This window comes from Dendropsophus ebraccatus, chromosome 1, assembly GCF_027789765.1.
Source record: "Dendropsophus ebraccatus isolate aDenEbr1 chromosome 1, aDenEbr1.pat, whole genome shotgun sequence".
Lineage (NCBI taxonomy): Eukaryota > Metazoa > Chordata > Amphibia > Anura > Hylidae > Dendropsophus > Dendropsophus ebraccatus.
Genome location: NC_091454.1, coordinates 108,521,942 through 108,538,856, shown reverse-complemented (window position 1 = coordinate 108,538,856; position 16,915 = coordinate 108,521,942). Strand labels below are relative to the sequence as shown.

The following is a 16,915-nucleotide window of genomic DNA, read 5'->3' as shown; positions in this document are numbered from 1 at the left end:
TTTAAATGTGATAGGAAAATTAAGCTTTTTAGAAACTTTTGTCTTTTAAATACTACTACTGAAATATTGGTTTCAGACATTTCTTTCATTATTGCTCTTCATGTTGACAGGTCTTCAAGGAGGTCGGTGGTTTTTCAATGCAGTGAAAGAAGGGGACACTGTGATCTTTGCCAGTGATGATGAACAAGACAGAGCACTGTGGGTACAGGCAATATACAGAGCAACAGGGCAATCTTATAAACCTATTGCTTCAAATCTTGCACTGAAATCAAATCCCAGAGGAACAAATGCTCACGTGGAACCATCTCAACCAAGTAAGCTATGTTGATATTATGAGACGTGTCATTGGTTTTATGTATTTATACTGACCCAAAGCCATTTTTATAACATTTAGAAAGGCTAATATGAAACTCTTACACCCTGTTGCCATATCAGCCTTTGGACACCTCTAGGCACCAGGGCACCATCTTCAGAAACACATCATTGCATCTTTTACTTATGTTTTATACAAGGTCAAGTTTATACAAGTTATTTCTTATATGGATTAAAAAGTTTATATAATTTTTTTTGTCCTAACTCAAAATACTCGCCTTAGGTGACATGTTAGTATGTTATTTTGACCATTATATATTGAGCATTTTGCAGATATCTCTTTGCGTGTACTTTTTAGTTTGTGCTTTTATTTTTGCAGTACTTATGTAGCTGCAGATATTCAACAATGCCATTTATAGTTGTCAATAATAATTCCATGTGGACAACTTCTATAAAGATAATATTTTACCATGTCATGGAAATAAATGTTTTCTGTTTTGCTTTGATATTTACTACTGTACACACCCAATTCATACTGTCAAATTAATTTGACTATTGCTTTGAAAGTGCAAAACCATATGATCTGAACTAGTAAAGATATCCACTGAAAAATGTAAAGCTGTACAATCTTTCAGCTTGAATGAAATAATTCTCCCATCTGCAAATCTAGTTGGCTGTTGAACATGACATGGATCAATATGATCTGGGGCTAAATTTCTCAATGTGACTGATTATGTTAGCATCATGGCCACAGATCAATATGGAGTTACACTAGGACCCGGATTCTGTAATTGGTATTGATCAATAAGTCTTTGTCTTCTTCCCTTTAGAAACCTTAAGTTGGTAGTGTGTTTTGTCTCAACAGTACACTTAGGGAAGTACATTTGGGATAACCAATGTAAAAAAAGAGACATTTAAATTTTAAGGGACAAAGAGTCTGAGGCCCCTTTGTAAAGGACGTTTTAAGATGAATGTAAGCAGATTGCTCACCCAATATGAACTTTGGTATCAAACTGAGCTGATGTTTTGTTGGAAAACTAACCCTCTTAGCTTTTTCTGTCTATATGTGCTGGATAGTTCACATGGATGTTTTTAACAAAACATACCATTAATGAAAGCAATCAGTACTCCTCATCTGATAAACCCGCGGGGTCTAAAGGCGTTGAAAGATGTATCTATGAAGAACAATGCATTGGCTCCTTCGACTGACATTTAGGACAGACCAATATGGAGGCTGTGTAGTCTTAGAATGTACTGCTCTATTTTTTCTTTTTTTATTTCGCTTGAAGGTTATAAATTCCTTTTTTGTTGCTCTATGCAACACTTCCCATTACTCTACCAAGGTTTGTCTCATTAAAAGCATAGCACAAAACAAAGACTGTAAGTGACCTACCTTTTGCTAACATGTTCATTTCTGCTCTAGTTTGCCATTTGGAAAGTAGATTGCTAGTTGTGATGAATGTGTTTTATATTGTTATTTGTACTGCTATAGACGTATTTCCAGGCAGAACAATGGAAGGGTGAAAATGTGCAATGTAGTAGAGCTGTTTCTCAGACCATTTTCTTTTTTGCCTCGATGTTTGCTAAGTGCTTTGAAATGCACCAAGGTCACATCATCAAGTTGTCAGTGAATTAAGCTCTAGATGATCAGTTTTTGAATTGAGGCATATAAAAGTGTAAATGTAATATAATATTTCAGTGCATACATTCATCCTTTGCTTAGATTGGCTTTGTGTTGCACAATGTTTTTTTGTTTGTTTTTTTCCGCCAGACACAGATCGTGGACAAAGGCATGGGATGGATGAGTTTATTTCTGCTAATCCTTGCAGATATGATCATGCTTTTCTCTTTAAAGTGCTTCAGCAGCAAACATTGGAACATAGATTAAATGATTCCTATTCTTGTCTGGTAAGTGTTGAAAGTATTGTATAAAATCAATTTAAAAAAAAGTTGTAAGGTATGGTTTTTACCAGAGATGAGCGAACCCGGTTCGGGTTTGAGTCCATCCGAACCCGAACGATCAGCATTTGATAAGCGGGGGCTGCTGAACTTGGATAAAGCTCTAAGGTTGTCTGGAAAACATGGCTACAGCCAATGACTATATCCATGTTTTCCACATAGCCTTAGGGCTTTATCCAAGTTCAGCAGCCACCGCTAATCAAATGCCGAAAGTTCGGGTTCGGATGGACTCGAGCATGCTCGAGGTTTGCTCATCTCTTGTTTTTACCTCAAAACTAACTTATTATCAGGGTTTTTATTTTGTAAAAATTATGCCCGTTAAGAATGCAGCTTTGCCACTCAATACCATAGAGAGAGAATAGTCAAAACTGAAATGGTAAATGTTCATCATAGAGTAGGTAGTGTGTTTTATCTCAACTGTACCTTTAGGGACATAATTCTGGTCAACGCTTTGTTTAAATGAAGACCCACTAGCATTTAACTGGGTATTTTAGCTCAAACGCCTGTTTCTTAACAATTACACCGTGCAACAGTGATTTTACTACTAAGACAAAATAATTTAATTTATACTCTGAGTGCGCTGATTTCAAATATGAACTTGGAATTTGCCTGACACATCTAGATTTTAAGTTATACCTGCAAAATCGATTCAGTTATATTATTAACACATTATACATTGGACATATTCCAATGAATATGCCCAGACTTGTCCGGACACACTTAAGCTGATGTCAGCAGCAAGTAAATAAGGCAGGCTAAACGGTTTTCAATAAAATGATCTGTTATAGCACTATAAGTTTTGCAACTTAAGATGGATAAACGCAAATGTGCTAACAATCCAGACAATTTTGGCTACAAATACACTACTTATGCTCAGCACAAGAATCTGACAAGTGAGTGCGTCTTGCTAACCAGTATTACTTTTACTATCAAGTTGGAGATCAAGATAAAAGTTGGGCACCTTAAGTTTGTTGCACTGTGTGTACTAGATAGTGAGCTGTGACCCTGCTCTTTTAAAGGGTACCTATCATTTAAACAAATTTCTGACATGTTATGGCATGTTAGAGGTTTGTGTCCCTCAGGGTTTGGGTGATGAGACCCTCATCAATCGTTAAAGTAAAGGGGCAGACAGCAATTACCGAAAGTTCTGTAGGGCTCCATTATAACTCTGTTGACTTCTACTTTAGCCATGAGACTTAAATGAAGAGGATGAATGCGCATCTGCCCCTTCATTCTAACAATCAGCGGTGGTCTCAGCACCCAGACCCTGACCGATTGCCTATAGCTAGTGCATAATGTGGGCAAGGCTAGAAGCAAGCTCTCTTCTAATCAAGTGCAATGCATTAGCCAAACAAAAAAATTCTTACAGTTATATACTACGTGCTATTTGTTTACCATTAGCCATTAAAGTAACCATATCCAAATATTTTTAGGTCCCTGTAGTGCTGCTTAAATAGCTCTGACCTATCAAGGCATGAATTCCACAAAACGCTTGGTCTATATAATGATTATTATAAAGTTTGAAAGATATCATTGGCATACATAGTATCTAATAAACAAGAATCAGCCCATGGTAGAGTTACATCACTTCTTATTTAGGTAAGGAATATGGGTGCGTTTCCCACCCTTAACCTCAGGGCGAAGTCAGCACTATAAAAAAAAACACAAATTTAAGAATAAGTTGACAGTAAAAGTGAAGAAAAGAAATAAAATAAAAGGGAAAAAAAAAATAAAATAGAGAAAAGAATCACTCACTCCTTAATTTTACTGGTAGAGCCACATAAGATATCTAGGGTCGACAGTATTTTTGAAATACCGCCTCTGTTCTCTTGTACAACACAATGAAGTCTATTGTTCCCCATTATCCAGTTAAATTTTTTATTTAACTGGTTCCATAGGAACTGTTGCTTTTTTTCCCAAGAGGTTGCTATTGCATCTTTAGCAGCTAGAAATAGAAAGTAGGCAAATTGATAAGTGGATCAAAGTGTGTGAACATTACATTTTATGAGTAAGAATAGAATATTAAAAATATGTCTTCAAAATACCCCCATGCAAGACCAATGTCTAAGGCATAAGGGCAAATTATTAAGTAGCATCTTCGCTATATGGACAGGAACCAGATACTATTTGAAAAATATTTGCTTCAACCTGAAACTTAGTTATAGAAACCTTAGCAGTCTGCATTGCCATAACCTGTCGTTCACTGAGCGAAATGTTGTTTTTTTCCCCATTGAGTCATATATCCCAGCTTATTAGAGAGCAGAGTGAAATGTGTACACATTATAAAGTGGGAGCCCCTAAAGGTGAATATATACATAAATGTTCAAAAAAAGTAGTCGCTGTAATGTTCCAGGCTTTCTCCTTCAAAGAAGCTCGAAAATAAGTAACCTTATTATAATGGAAAATCTCAGAATCTGGGAGTTTGGGAATGATGAAGAAAAAAATCCCCAAGGTGGATACTCTGTCTATAGGGGGGGAAAAATTGCAGATTCTATATGCGCCCTTTTCAGCCCACCATTAAAATGCTAAAGGCTTACACCCGGGAGTAAAATCTGGGTCGAAGAAAAGAGGTGCTGTAGGAGTGCATTGAGAGATGAGATCGTAAATGTTTGTGTAAAGAGTATGTTGGGCTACACAGCAACGGTATGGACCTGAAACAAAGGAAATAATTTCTTTATGAAAGATGTGTAAAAAGGAGGAGGGGATGTTAATAGGTAGTGTGCCAAAAAATTATAATTTAAATAGCATTATTTTCCCAGCCACAATGTGCCCAAGCTATGATAGATTAAAGGTAGACCATAATTGGAACTCCTCAGCTGATCACTGACATTTTTACATTGGCCATTTAAAAGTGTCAGTGATCAGCCGAGGATGGCAAAAAGCCTGCTCGTCATCTTTTGAGCAGCCCTATAAATTGAATGCTACACCACCTACGTTGAATCTAAACCATAAATATTCAAAAATAATATCAATCTTTATTATACATATTAAAATACATAGACATGATTAATGAAATTTTAAACAAAATTGGAAAATCTGAGCTATTCAAAGTAACCGTAAAAGAACAGAATTATCTATAAATAAGTATATTGAGGTGCGTTGGGGTGTATCTCTGTGGAGTGTTAGTGGTCTGCATTATGTAGCAGCAAGTATCTCGGGCTTATATTTGAGTAGCAACCTTGTTTGGTTCCATTTAAGCTTGCATATCGTGTGTGGGTTTTGCCACTGGCTACCTTGTACAAATGGGGCATATGGCACTTTTCACTTGTTAACGGTGGGCTAGCGTGCAATACACGTATTTATAGATAATTCTGTTCTTTTATGTTTGCCTTGAATTAAAAGCTCTACCTTACTTAATAATATATAGTGTTGTAGTTTTATATTGTAATCTGACCTAGTGTACTACTTTCTGCACTTTGCACGTTAATGGTTACTTTGGGTCTGATTGCAATATGCTATAGGTAGTAATTATATTTTTCTGTGTGCTTTCTGTGCCTTTTACCTCCTATTATCCATCTGTGTATTGCTTTTAATTTAATTAATCGTCTCTTTCTATTTTAATATGTATAATAAAGGTTGATATTATTTTTGAAAGAATGTGGTGTCGCTCGTGATTTTATTGTGGAGTAGAGGCATAAGTACAGGTATACAAAAGAGGCAAATGGTAAATGTCCCCGTGGATCTTGTAAGTTGCAAGTCTATGAATCAGACTTAGGCTATGTTCACACTACGTATGGGCCGGTCTCTGCCCGGATCATCCCGGCCGGCATCAGCGCACGCCCGCATCAGAACCTCCCACAGCACACAATGAAGCAAGCGGCCGGAGCCGCTCGCGTCATTGTGTGAACTGACAGGGATTCCTACAGCCGCAATTTATTGAATTACGGTCGCAGAAAACTGACATGTCAGTTAGTTGTGGGTCCGCACGGGATCCCGGTCGGAGCGTATACGATGTGTATACGCTCTGGCCGGGATCCCATAGAAATGTAGGCAATGTTCCACATTGCATAAACTACGGCTATTGTTGCCGATGGCAACAAAGGCCGTACTTTTACGTAGTGTGAACATATGCAAAAGAGGGGTCTGTGGGGCCTCAGTTACGAGTCTCAAAACACAGGAATAACCAGATATCCCTCCAGGAGAGAAAAGCTTATTACCAAGGGTGTAACTCCCAGTAGGGAGATCACCAAACCACCCTGATACGTACCCCCTTAAGTCCCACTCGGTTGCGAGTATGGGAACATAAATAGGGAAATACCAGGGTGGCCCCTTTTTGCGTCAAAGTCTAACTCTGTAAAGAGTCTCCATTGACACATTGCCCCCTATAAATTTAAAAATGCAAAAGAGGGGGTTGTGGAGTCTCAGTTACGAGTCTCAAAACACAGGAATAGCCAGATATCCCTCCAGTTACTACTCCACACTTGACAAGGGGCAACTATCCAGAAACGGCTGTCTGTGGATGGATGCATTTCTTGGTAAACCCTTGTCATGTCGCAATACTCGCCACAGAGTTAGACTTTGACGCAAAAAGGGGCCACCCTGGTATTTCCCTATTTATGTTCCAATACTTGCAATCGAGTGGGACTTAAGGGGCTACGTATCAGGGTGGTTTGGTGATCTCCCCACTGGAAGTTACCCCCTTGGCAATAGGCTTTCCTCTCCTGGAGAGATATCTGGCTATTCCTGTGTTTTGAGACTCGTAACTGAGGCTCCACAGACCCCTCTTTTGCATATATAAATTTATAGGGGCCAATGTGTCAATAGAGAATCTTTAATGAATACTCCATTTAATTTTTTTGTCGCTGGTTTCCCTGAGCTCAGCGATTGTTGTGTTTTGTATTGTGAACATAGCCTTAGGTTGCGTTTACATAGAGAAATTTATCTGACATCTTTGAAGACAAAGCCAGGAACAGACTATAAACAGAGAACAAGTCATAAAGGAAAGACTGAGATTTCTCCTCTTTTCAATCCATTACTGTCTTTGGCTTCAAACATCAGTCACATAAGTCTCTCCATGTCCTACAGATGCTTGATCAGGTTGAGATTTGGAGGCAAAGTTAACGCCTTAAAATGCTTGTTCCTCACACCATTTTAAATTTTTTGCAGTGTGGTTAGGGTGCTTGATCCTGCTTAAAGAGGTCATTGGCACAAGGCCACTAGGGAATGCTGTTGCCACAAGGCAGAGTGGGGTGTACTTTGTCTCCAACAATGTATCTCACTGTCTTTTGTAGCTTGCTTTCCTCTCATAACTTCATCAAGGAATCACTGATTTCTCAGACCACAGTTAGTTCAACAAAGTAAAATATAAGCTTTATTAATGTCTGTAAAAATTCATAGTACACATTTACTACATAAAAAAACTTAAATATAGTGAACATACCCATATCAATGCACATCTGTGGTACCTCCATGGACCTTATAACAAAAAGGTCCAGATGAAGGGGAGAGGGATGATAAAGTGCATACTGCTCTTGATTTGCCTTTTGGGTTGCCCACCTTCTTAACAGGGGGGCCCCAACCACGGTGTTGTTCCCTCTCATACAAAAAATGCCCAGGAAAAAATAAAGGAAAATCAGTGTTATGTACAGAAATGTGCAAAACAATAAGAAAATAAGTTATAAAAGCAGCAGTAGTATTGTGTATGACAACTACAGTCCCAAAGCAGCAATATTAGATTGTCAGGAAACAAACAGATGTATAGTAGGTACGATACACTCAAGGTATGCCTGTTACAAAGTATGGACCAATAATTACATTGAGGATTTTTTTTAAATACTTTGTATAACTCACAATATGGAGCAATGGTGATCTACCCGATTCCTCCCATATGATAGAAATTTAAGTATTTAGTGAGGCAGGGGCCCCTGTTCTCAATTTGGCCTCAAGGCACACTACAACAGGTAGCAGTGTCTTGGGGAACCGTCACTCCACGACATTGCTAACACCACCTAAACAAAATATGTATCTGGGTGATGGAGCTCTTCCCGTAGATGCAAAAGAACACAAATATTACCACAAAAAGACAAGATACTTATTCAAAAAGTTTAGAAAGACATAGGACCACACATCCCACCACAACATGCCTCTGTATTACGACTCATCTAATCGTAAGGAGTTATTTTTTTCCTACACAATGACTATGTCCATATGTTCTATGCTCTATCAATGGCTGCTAACATGTTACAGTATCCCTAATGCTAAGGCATTTGAGCACCCACTATTGTTAACATCATTGAGACCGGTTCCAGCTGATCTATCCTAAATGGGATGTGTGATCCTATGTCCTTCTGAACTTATTGAATAAGTGGTTATCTTGTCTTTTGTGCTAATGGCATTTGTGTTTCTTTGTATTTACGGGAAGAACTCCACCCAGATACATATTTTGTTTAGCTGGTGCTAGCACTGCCTATGAGTGATGGTTCCCTGAGACACTGCTACCTGTTGTAGTGGGCCTTGAGGCCAAATTGTTAACCGGTGCCCATACATCACTATATACTTGAATTTCTATTTTAGGGGTAGAACCAGGTTGACCACCACTGCTCCATATCGTGAGTTATTTTAAGTATTAAAAAATCTTAAATGTAATTATTGGTCCATACCTTATAAGAGACATACTTTGATTAGTTTCTATTTGCAGCAGCCTTGAGTGGTTTATATCATACCTACTATATATGTTTTTGTTCCCTTATTAACTTGTTATATATTAGTGGGGGAAACGTGTCAGAACAGCAATTTTTTTCTGTCTAATATTGCTGCTATGGAACAGTAGTTGTCATGCCTAATACTACTGTTCCTATACGTTGTATTGTTATCTTTGGGAAAGTAATCATTATATCTAATATTGCTGCTATGGAACAGTAGTTGATATCTATCTAATACTGCTGCTTTTATACCTTATTTTGTTATTGCTTGTTTTGCACATTTCTTTACTTAACACAGAATTTTCCTGTGTTATCTTCTCCTGGGCACTTATCATAGGATAGGGAACAACACTGTGGTTGAGGCCACCCCGTTAAGGAGGTGGGCACCCCAAAAGGCGAGAAAGAGTTACCACAGATCAAGAACAGTATACACTTACCTTCCCCATGTGCAGGTAACACGGATGTGCACTGATTTGGGTATGTTCACCATATTTTCAGTTTTTTCATGTATTAATTTTGGACTATGGATTTTTAGAGACAATAATGAAGTTTATATTTTACGTTTTTTAATTAACTGTGGTATGAGAAATCAGTGATTCCTGCATTCATAGTGACTGCTGGGTTCTAATAACAGTTGGGTTCTTTCATGCCTTCAACAAATAAGCAACTCCCATAGTCATGTTCTATTGCTCATGTATCCATTTTCAGTACTTAAAGTAGTGGACAGGGGTCAGTGTGATAATTCTCACTAGTCTGTATCCATGCAGCCTTGCATACAGCAAGCTGTAATAAACTGTGTTCTGACACCTTTTTAATGTAAAATTTTTGCTAAAGCAGCTCCTCTGTGGGGTGTAACCAGACCATTCTTAACCACTGCATAGCCGAAGTACCCCACAAGATTTCTGACCCAATTATCTGGCCATCAAAAATATGCTCCTTTAGCCATGTTATTTAGATCTGTAACTTTTTCAATTTTTTAACTTTCAAAACAGAAACTGCACTAGACTGTTCACTTGTTGCATACTATGTCCCAACCCTTCATCATGTAATAATTGTTATTCACTTTGTCAGTGGTTTTCATGTTATGGCTGATTGGTATGTCATAATAACATGTCAAAACTGCATATCGGTCGGGGTCCAACTACTGTACTGTAGGGGCAGTCGGGAACATCTATGTTCTAGCAATTGGGAATGGTTTCTGCAGCTGGACCCTGACCGATACACACTTCTGACATGTCGCTATGATGTGTCAAAAGTTTTTTTAAATGATAGTGCTCTGAAATACAACCATATACTTTCCTTCAGGACAGGCCCTTCTGACCTGTTATTTAACACAAAAACTAAAGATTCTTTGTTTTCTGCTTTATACATGTTTAGTACTGTGCCCTACTTTATAGCCCTAGAATTCAAATCTATGAGAGTTCTGCAAGTTGTACAACTGTTAATTTGGTCATTGCATTACAACATATATCATATTCAAAATAATAATTACTTGTGGACCATTCCAACCGTTACCAATGATGACATAAAAACTACAAACAAGTTATCACAGATTTTTTGTGATAAAATGCTAGGAGAAAGTTTGAAAGCTCAGTTTAACTGATCCATAAATAGTGGCATCAGTGTTACATAGAAATATAGAAGATTGTCGGCAGAAAAAGACCACTGGGTCTATCTAGTCTGCCCTTTTAGTATTTTCTTTCTTATTATCTTAGGATAGATATATGTTTATCCCAGGCGTGTTTAAATTCTGTTATTGTAGATTTACCAACCACCTCTGCTGGAAGTTAGTTCCAGGTATCTACTACTCTTTCAGTAAAATAATATTTTCTCACGTTGCTTCTGATCTTTCCCCCAACTAACCTCTCACTGTGTCCTCTTGTTCTTGAGCTCAGTTTTTTACTAAAAACACTTCCCTCCTGAACCTTATTTAGTCCTTTAACATACTTAAAGGTTTCAATCATGTCCCCCCTTTCCCTTCTTTCCTCCAGACTATACAGATTCAAATCTTTAAGTCTTTCCTGATATGGTTTATGCCTTACACCCTCCACCATTTTTGTAGCCCTTCTTTGGACCCGTTCTATTTTATCAATTTCCTTTTTTAGATGAGGTCTCCAGAACTGGACACAGTATTCCAGATGTGGCCTCATCTAAGCTCTATACAGCAGGATCACAATCTCCCTCTTCCTACTGGTTATACCTTTAGCTATACATCCCAGCATACGATTTGCTTTCCCCACCGCCTGGTTGCACTGGTGTTTCACCTTAAGGCTGTCAGAAATCACTACCCCTAAATTAGGGATGGTCCGAACCTGCAGATTCCTGCTGTCTGCCCACTCCGTGGAGCGGGCGGATCCAGCGGGAGGAACGCCTGGAAAACTGGGATACAGCCTATGGCTATGGCTGTATCCCAGTTTTCCAGGCGGTCCTCCCACTGGATCCGCCCGCTCCACGGAGCGGGCAGACAGCGGGAATCATTACCGAGGGTTCGGGTTCCCGAACCGAACTCTGTTCGGACCATCCCTACCCTAAATCCTTCTCTTCTGAACTCTTTTCCAACACAGTACTGCCGATGTGATACTCGGATAGAGGATTCCTCCTCCCCAAGTGCATTATTTTACATTTGTAAACATTGAAGTTCAATTTCCAATGTTTGGACCACTTATCTAGCAAAGCTAAATCATTTTTCATATTACTGACACCTCCAGGAATATCAACCCTATTGCACACTTTTGTGTCGTCAGCAAACAGACAAACTTTACTTACCAAACCTTCTTCTATGTCACTTACGAACATATTAAATAGAATAGGACCCAGAACAGACCCTTGTGGCACACCACTTGTAACCAGTCTCTGCTCGGAATATACACCATTAACAACAACCCTCTAATATCTATCCTTTAGCCAACCAAAAATCCACTGAACTATTCAGGGATTAAGTCCAATTTTCTCCAGAGGTTTTGCACTACTATTTCAGGGCAAATAGAGAGCTAGATACTACTTAGTGCTTGTGTGAAGTGTTTAGACATCTGCACATCCAATAGCCAGAATACTTTTAAATGCCCATTTCTCTTTGCATCAACCCAGATTGAAATCTTTGGGGGAGATATTTATGAAAGGGTGTAAATATACACCTGGGGTAAACTGCCCACAGCAACCAATCACAGCTCCTTTTATATTTTACCAGAGCTGAAAGCTGAGCAGTGATTGGTCGCTGTGGGCAATTTACACCAGGTGTATATTTACACCCTTTCATAAATCTTCCCCTTTGTGTATACATCAACTATTAAGAATGTTATCATTGCTGCAAAAATTCATAAAGCCAAAACAGAGAAAACGTACTCTGTTTCTAAGCAGGTATAGCAAGGATAAGTGTTCGTGTGATGTATTAAATAGGTAAAGCAACACAATGCCCTCTATTATGTCAGATTATCCCTTACTGCAGCAACTTGTTTTCTTCTACAAGCATTTTAAACATCCTTAATGTTTATACTTTATTATACTATATGTGTGCTTCCACTGATCAATATTGTATTGTCTGATTACTATTATGATACTAATTTGATACCCTTTCTTTAATTATACAGAGTTATTTAACTACTCTGGGGTTATGTCTATTGTTATATTCCCTATTTTTATACAGTTTGTTACAGTATATTCCAGAGAAAAATGTAACTTAGTGTTTAAGTTAAAAAAATGATGGCGGGTTATACTATATATAGTATGTGGGATGTGGTTACCTCGGCTGCGGTGGATGATAGCGGGTTATACTATATACTGTATGTAGGATGCGGTTACCTCGGCCGCGGTGGATGGATGATGGCGGGTTATACTACAGTATGTAGGATGCGGTTACCTCGGCCGCGGTGGATGGATGATAGCGGGTTATACTATATATGTAGGATGCGGTTACCTCGGCTGCTGTGGATGGATGATGGCGGGTCATACTATATAAGAGGGTACATTATGGAGTCTACTTGGTCTTTTAAATCTATTTTTTTCTCTGTCTCCAGATCAATCATATCTTTTCCATTTTATTTATAGGGTTGGTTCAGTCCTGGTCAAGTTTTTGTTCTAGATGAATACTGTGCACGATATGGTGTACGTGGCTGCCATCGTCATCTCTGCTATCTTAAAGAACTGATCGACCATGCCGAGACAGGATCTGTCATAGACCCAACACTGCTTCATTATAGCTTTGCTTTCTGTGCTTCTCATGTTCACGGAAACAGGTATCAGAATTGGGGAATATGTACCCTTTGTGGAAAAATGTTCTTTGATAAAGTAATTTGTATAGTACTAATCAAGATATATTGCTTACTTTATAGATTATTTCACTGCATTTTTGTGGTAAATTAAAATCTTGGCATAACACCTGAAAATTATCACCTATTTACTCGCAATGGGACTGCAAAAGCAGAATGCTGTGCTCTGCTATCTTTAGCAGTCCCATAAAAAGTAAATGGAGCAGCAGCTTATATGCTTAACTGCTGCCCAATTCACGCAAGGGAAGAAGGGACCTCAGGTCTTGTGATTGGTGAGAGTCCCAGCTGTCAAGCCCAACAAGCTTTTCAGTCCAGTGGATACATAACAAAAACAGCACTACACCAATAAAGGACAACTCCGGCCATTAAAATCATAATAAAGAATGTGTACCCATCCCCTTGCCCCCGCAGCGCCGCATCACTATCTTTCTGACAACCACCGGACTTCATTCTCTCCTAGCTTCCTGCTACATCCGCCCAGCCAATCAGTGACTGCAGCTGTGTCCTGCTGCAGTCTCTTAGTGGCTGAGCAGGCATTCCTGAGCCCTAGAGGAAGCCGGCGGGGGTCCAAGATCAGTGATATGGTGCTGTAGGGACATGGAGACATTTTTTATTATGTTTCCCCCCACCCTCTACCTGAACTTTTTAGTTTAAGCCGGAGTTATGTAAGTTCATTCACAATGTAACTGAATGTAGCTGAAAACCACACCCAAACTTGAGACAAGAGGTATGCATTTTTTGGAAGAAACTCCTTATTATGTAGCTTAATATTTAAAAAATTGTTAGAAATTGTTAATTTTACCAATTACAAAATAATCATTGCAGGCTGTTTTATATTAGGGTTGTTTTTGCTTAAATCTTAAATCAAAATCTTGCTTAAATCAAAAACTGCATTTACCCCATCTTTTTAAACTATCTTATTACTCAACTCTTTTAACACCTTTTTACCCTGATAGTTGTGATGTTGTTATCTGCATAATTATGCAGTTTTTTATTGTAATTTTAGTGCTGCTTTTATGGAAAGTCCACCTCTCTCTATTTGCATAATACGGACCCCTGTTGTCAGGACAGGGGAGGCAGGGACAAGACACAACAGTGAGTCCTGATGCTGAACCCACCAACTGTCCCTACCTGCTTGCCTCATTCGGCCCTAGGCGGCCGTGGACAACCACAAAGACGTTCCCTATACTGAGTACGTGCAACACAGAACAAGACAGACATACAAACACAATATAGAATAGTCGAACAGGCAAAGTCAAAAACCAAGCAGGCAGCGCAGTACAAAACAAGTAGCAGTCGGATAGTCAAAAGTCAAAGCCAGAGGTCAGGTAACACAGACGAGCAAGCAGAGGGAGTTAGGATGGGGAGCGCAGGAATAGACAAGGGGTAGCTGGGATCTGGATGTTAATCAAAATAGCCAGCGCTGGGACTCAGTCCCAACTTTCATTTATGCTGACCAAGAGCCCGGTCTGGATCCCCATTGGACCAGCGCTCTGATCTTCCAGGTTACAGACAGGCAGAGAGACCCATCAATCACAGAGACCAGACAGGTGCAAAATCAAGTCCAGAAGCTTCTCAGCTTAACTCCTGCATTGCCGGAAGCTGAGAAGCAATCGGGTGTGGCACACAAAAGCAAAACACCAGGCCCAGTTCAGACCAGGCTACTGCAGATTCCTGACACCTGTACTCTGCTGATGGCACAAAGCAAGTAAGCATGTGGAGTTTAGTTTCCTAATTCCTGCTCTTGAATTTTAATTGAAGTGTTTCTGTTTGTAAAATCTTGGGTTTAAATAAGTTAACATAATAAAATGGGTGAAAGATGACATTTATTGCAACATATTTTCGACTTACAACTTTTTGAGGACAAAAAAAGCATCATAATGCACTGTGGAATCTGTTGGCGCTATACAAATAAATGTTGTTATTATTATTATTATTATTATTATTATTATTATTATATATGCTACTCATACTTCGACAAAATGAAAAGTTTTTAAATCCATTAGCCTAAACTCTGGAAGCGTTAGGACTAGTGTTTTCTGTAGTGAAGTCTCTGATAACCAGTAGCTTATGCTATCGTGAGTGAGACTGTTGCATGTAAAATTTTTGCTTAAAAGTTTCAAAGTTGTAATATATATCCTGGAGGTGGGTGTTCTACTAAGGCTCATGTCAGTACTTCATTGTCTGAGGTACGAAAAGAGTTACTTGCATAGCACTAGTGTTTACTTACATAAGGTTTCAGAAATGTAAAGATCTTAAATGTTTAGAAAGTCAGTGCTATATTGTAATGGCTTCACTAAATAGACAAAGTAAAATCATGACATCCTTAACAGTAGGTACACTTTAACTGTAAGAGACATATTCTATGAAAAAAATCCAGATAGTCATATTTTATGATTTTTAAATAATTTTTTAGCATTTTATTGCATGGTATATGTATTTGATTACTTACCAGTCAGCAAAGATTCTGGCTCTAACAGACCTTTTAAGTTTTTCTTTAAGAAACCCTCCTACTCTGCAGTAATAACCTGTGATAATTGCACCTGTTTGAACTTGTTACCTGCATTAACCCTTTGAGGACCAGGCCCAAAATGACCCAGTGGACCGTGCAAATTATTATCATTGCGCTTTCGTTTTTCCCTCCTCCCCTTCTAAGAGCTCCAGCACTTTCAGTTTTCTATCTACAGGCCATGTAATGGCTTGTTTTTCACAGGAATAGTTGTACTTTGTAATGGCGTCTTTCATTTTACCATAACATGTATGATGGAATTCCAAATATATTATTTATGAAGATATAAATAGGTGAAATCGTAAAAAAGAATGCAATATGGTAACGTTTGGGGGGTTCCTGTGTCTACGTAATGCACTATACGGTAAAAGCGACATGATACTATTACTCTATAGGTCAGTCCGAACACAACCATATGCAGGTTACACAGATTCTCTAATGTTATATATATATATATATATATATATATATATATATATATATATATATTTTTTTTTTTTATGAAATCCTTTTTTTGGCAATTAGTTAATAATATAATGGCCCTATTGTGACGCTTATAACGTTTATTTTTTTTTACCTACGGGGCTGTATGGGGCATCATTTTTTCTGCCATGATCTCTAGTTTTTATTACTACCATGTTTGTGAAGATCGGACGTTTTGATCACTTTTAATGAATTTTTTTATATATATAATGTAACATAAAATGGGTAATCCGCGCACTGTTTTCCCTCTTTTCGTCTACGCCATTCTCCGTTCGCAATAACGCTTGTTATACTTTAATAGATCGGACAATTACGCACGCTACGGTATATTATATGTTTATTTGTTTATTTATTTTTAGATGTTTTATTTATATAATGGGAAAGGGGGGTCATTTCAACTTTTATTGGGGGAGGGGCTTTGGGGTAGTGTGTTGGTGTTTTTAACTTTTTTTTTTTACACATTTGAAGTCCCTTTAGGGGACTTTTACATACAGTACTTTGATTGCTCACACTGTACAATGCTATGCCATAGGCATTGCATTGATCAGTGTTATCGGCGCTCTGCTCGTTAAGCCTGCCTGTGCAGGCTCAGTGTAGCAGATCGCCGATCGGACTGCACGGAGGAAAGTGAGAGACCTCCGGCGGTCTGTTTTAACGATCGGGACCCCCGCAGAGGTCCCGATCAGTAAGTGAGAGGGGACAGCGACGTTTAAGGGGTTAATGACACGCGGCAGCGCGATCGCTGC

At 38.6% G+C, this 16,915-nt stretch overlaps 1 protein-coding gene across 2 annotated transcripts in view; it reads left to right on the top strand.

Annotated features, from left to right (window-relative positions):
- Positions 1–16,915, top strand: part of CADPS2 (calcium dependent secretion activator 2) — a 424,688-nt gene that overhangs the window by 159,042 nt on the left and 248,731 nt on the right. For both annotated transcript variants that reach the window (XM_069976609.1, XM_069976601.1), the window contains exons 11-13: positions 111–314; positions 2,084–2,220; positions 12,957–13,144. In XM_069976609.1, the coding sequence (XP_069832710.1) occupies positions 111–314; positions 2,084–2,220; positions 12,957–13,144 (529 nt within the window). The remainder of the gene's footprint in view (positions 1–110; positions 315–2,083; positions 2,221–12,956; positions 13,145–16,915) is intronic.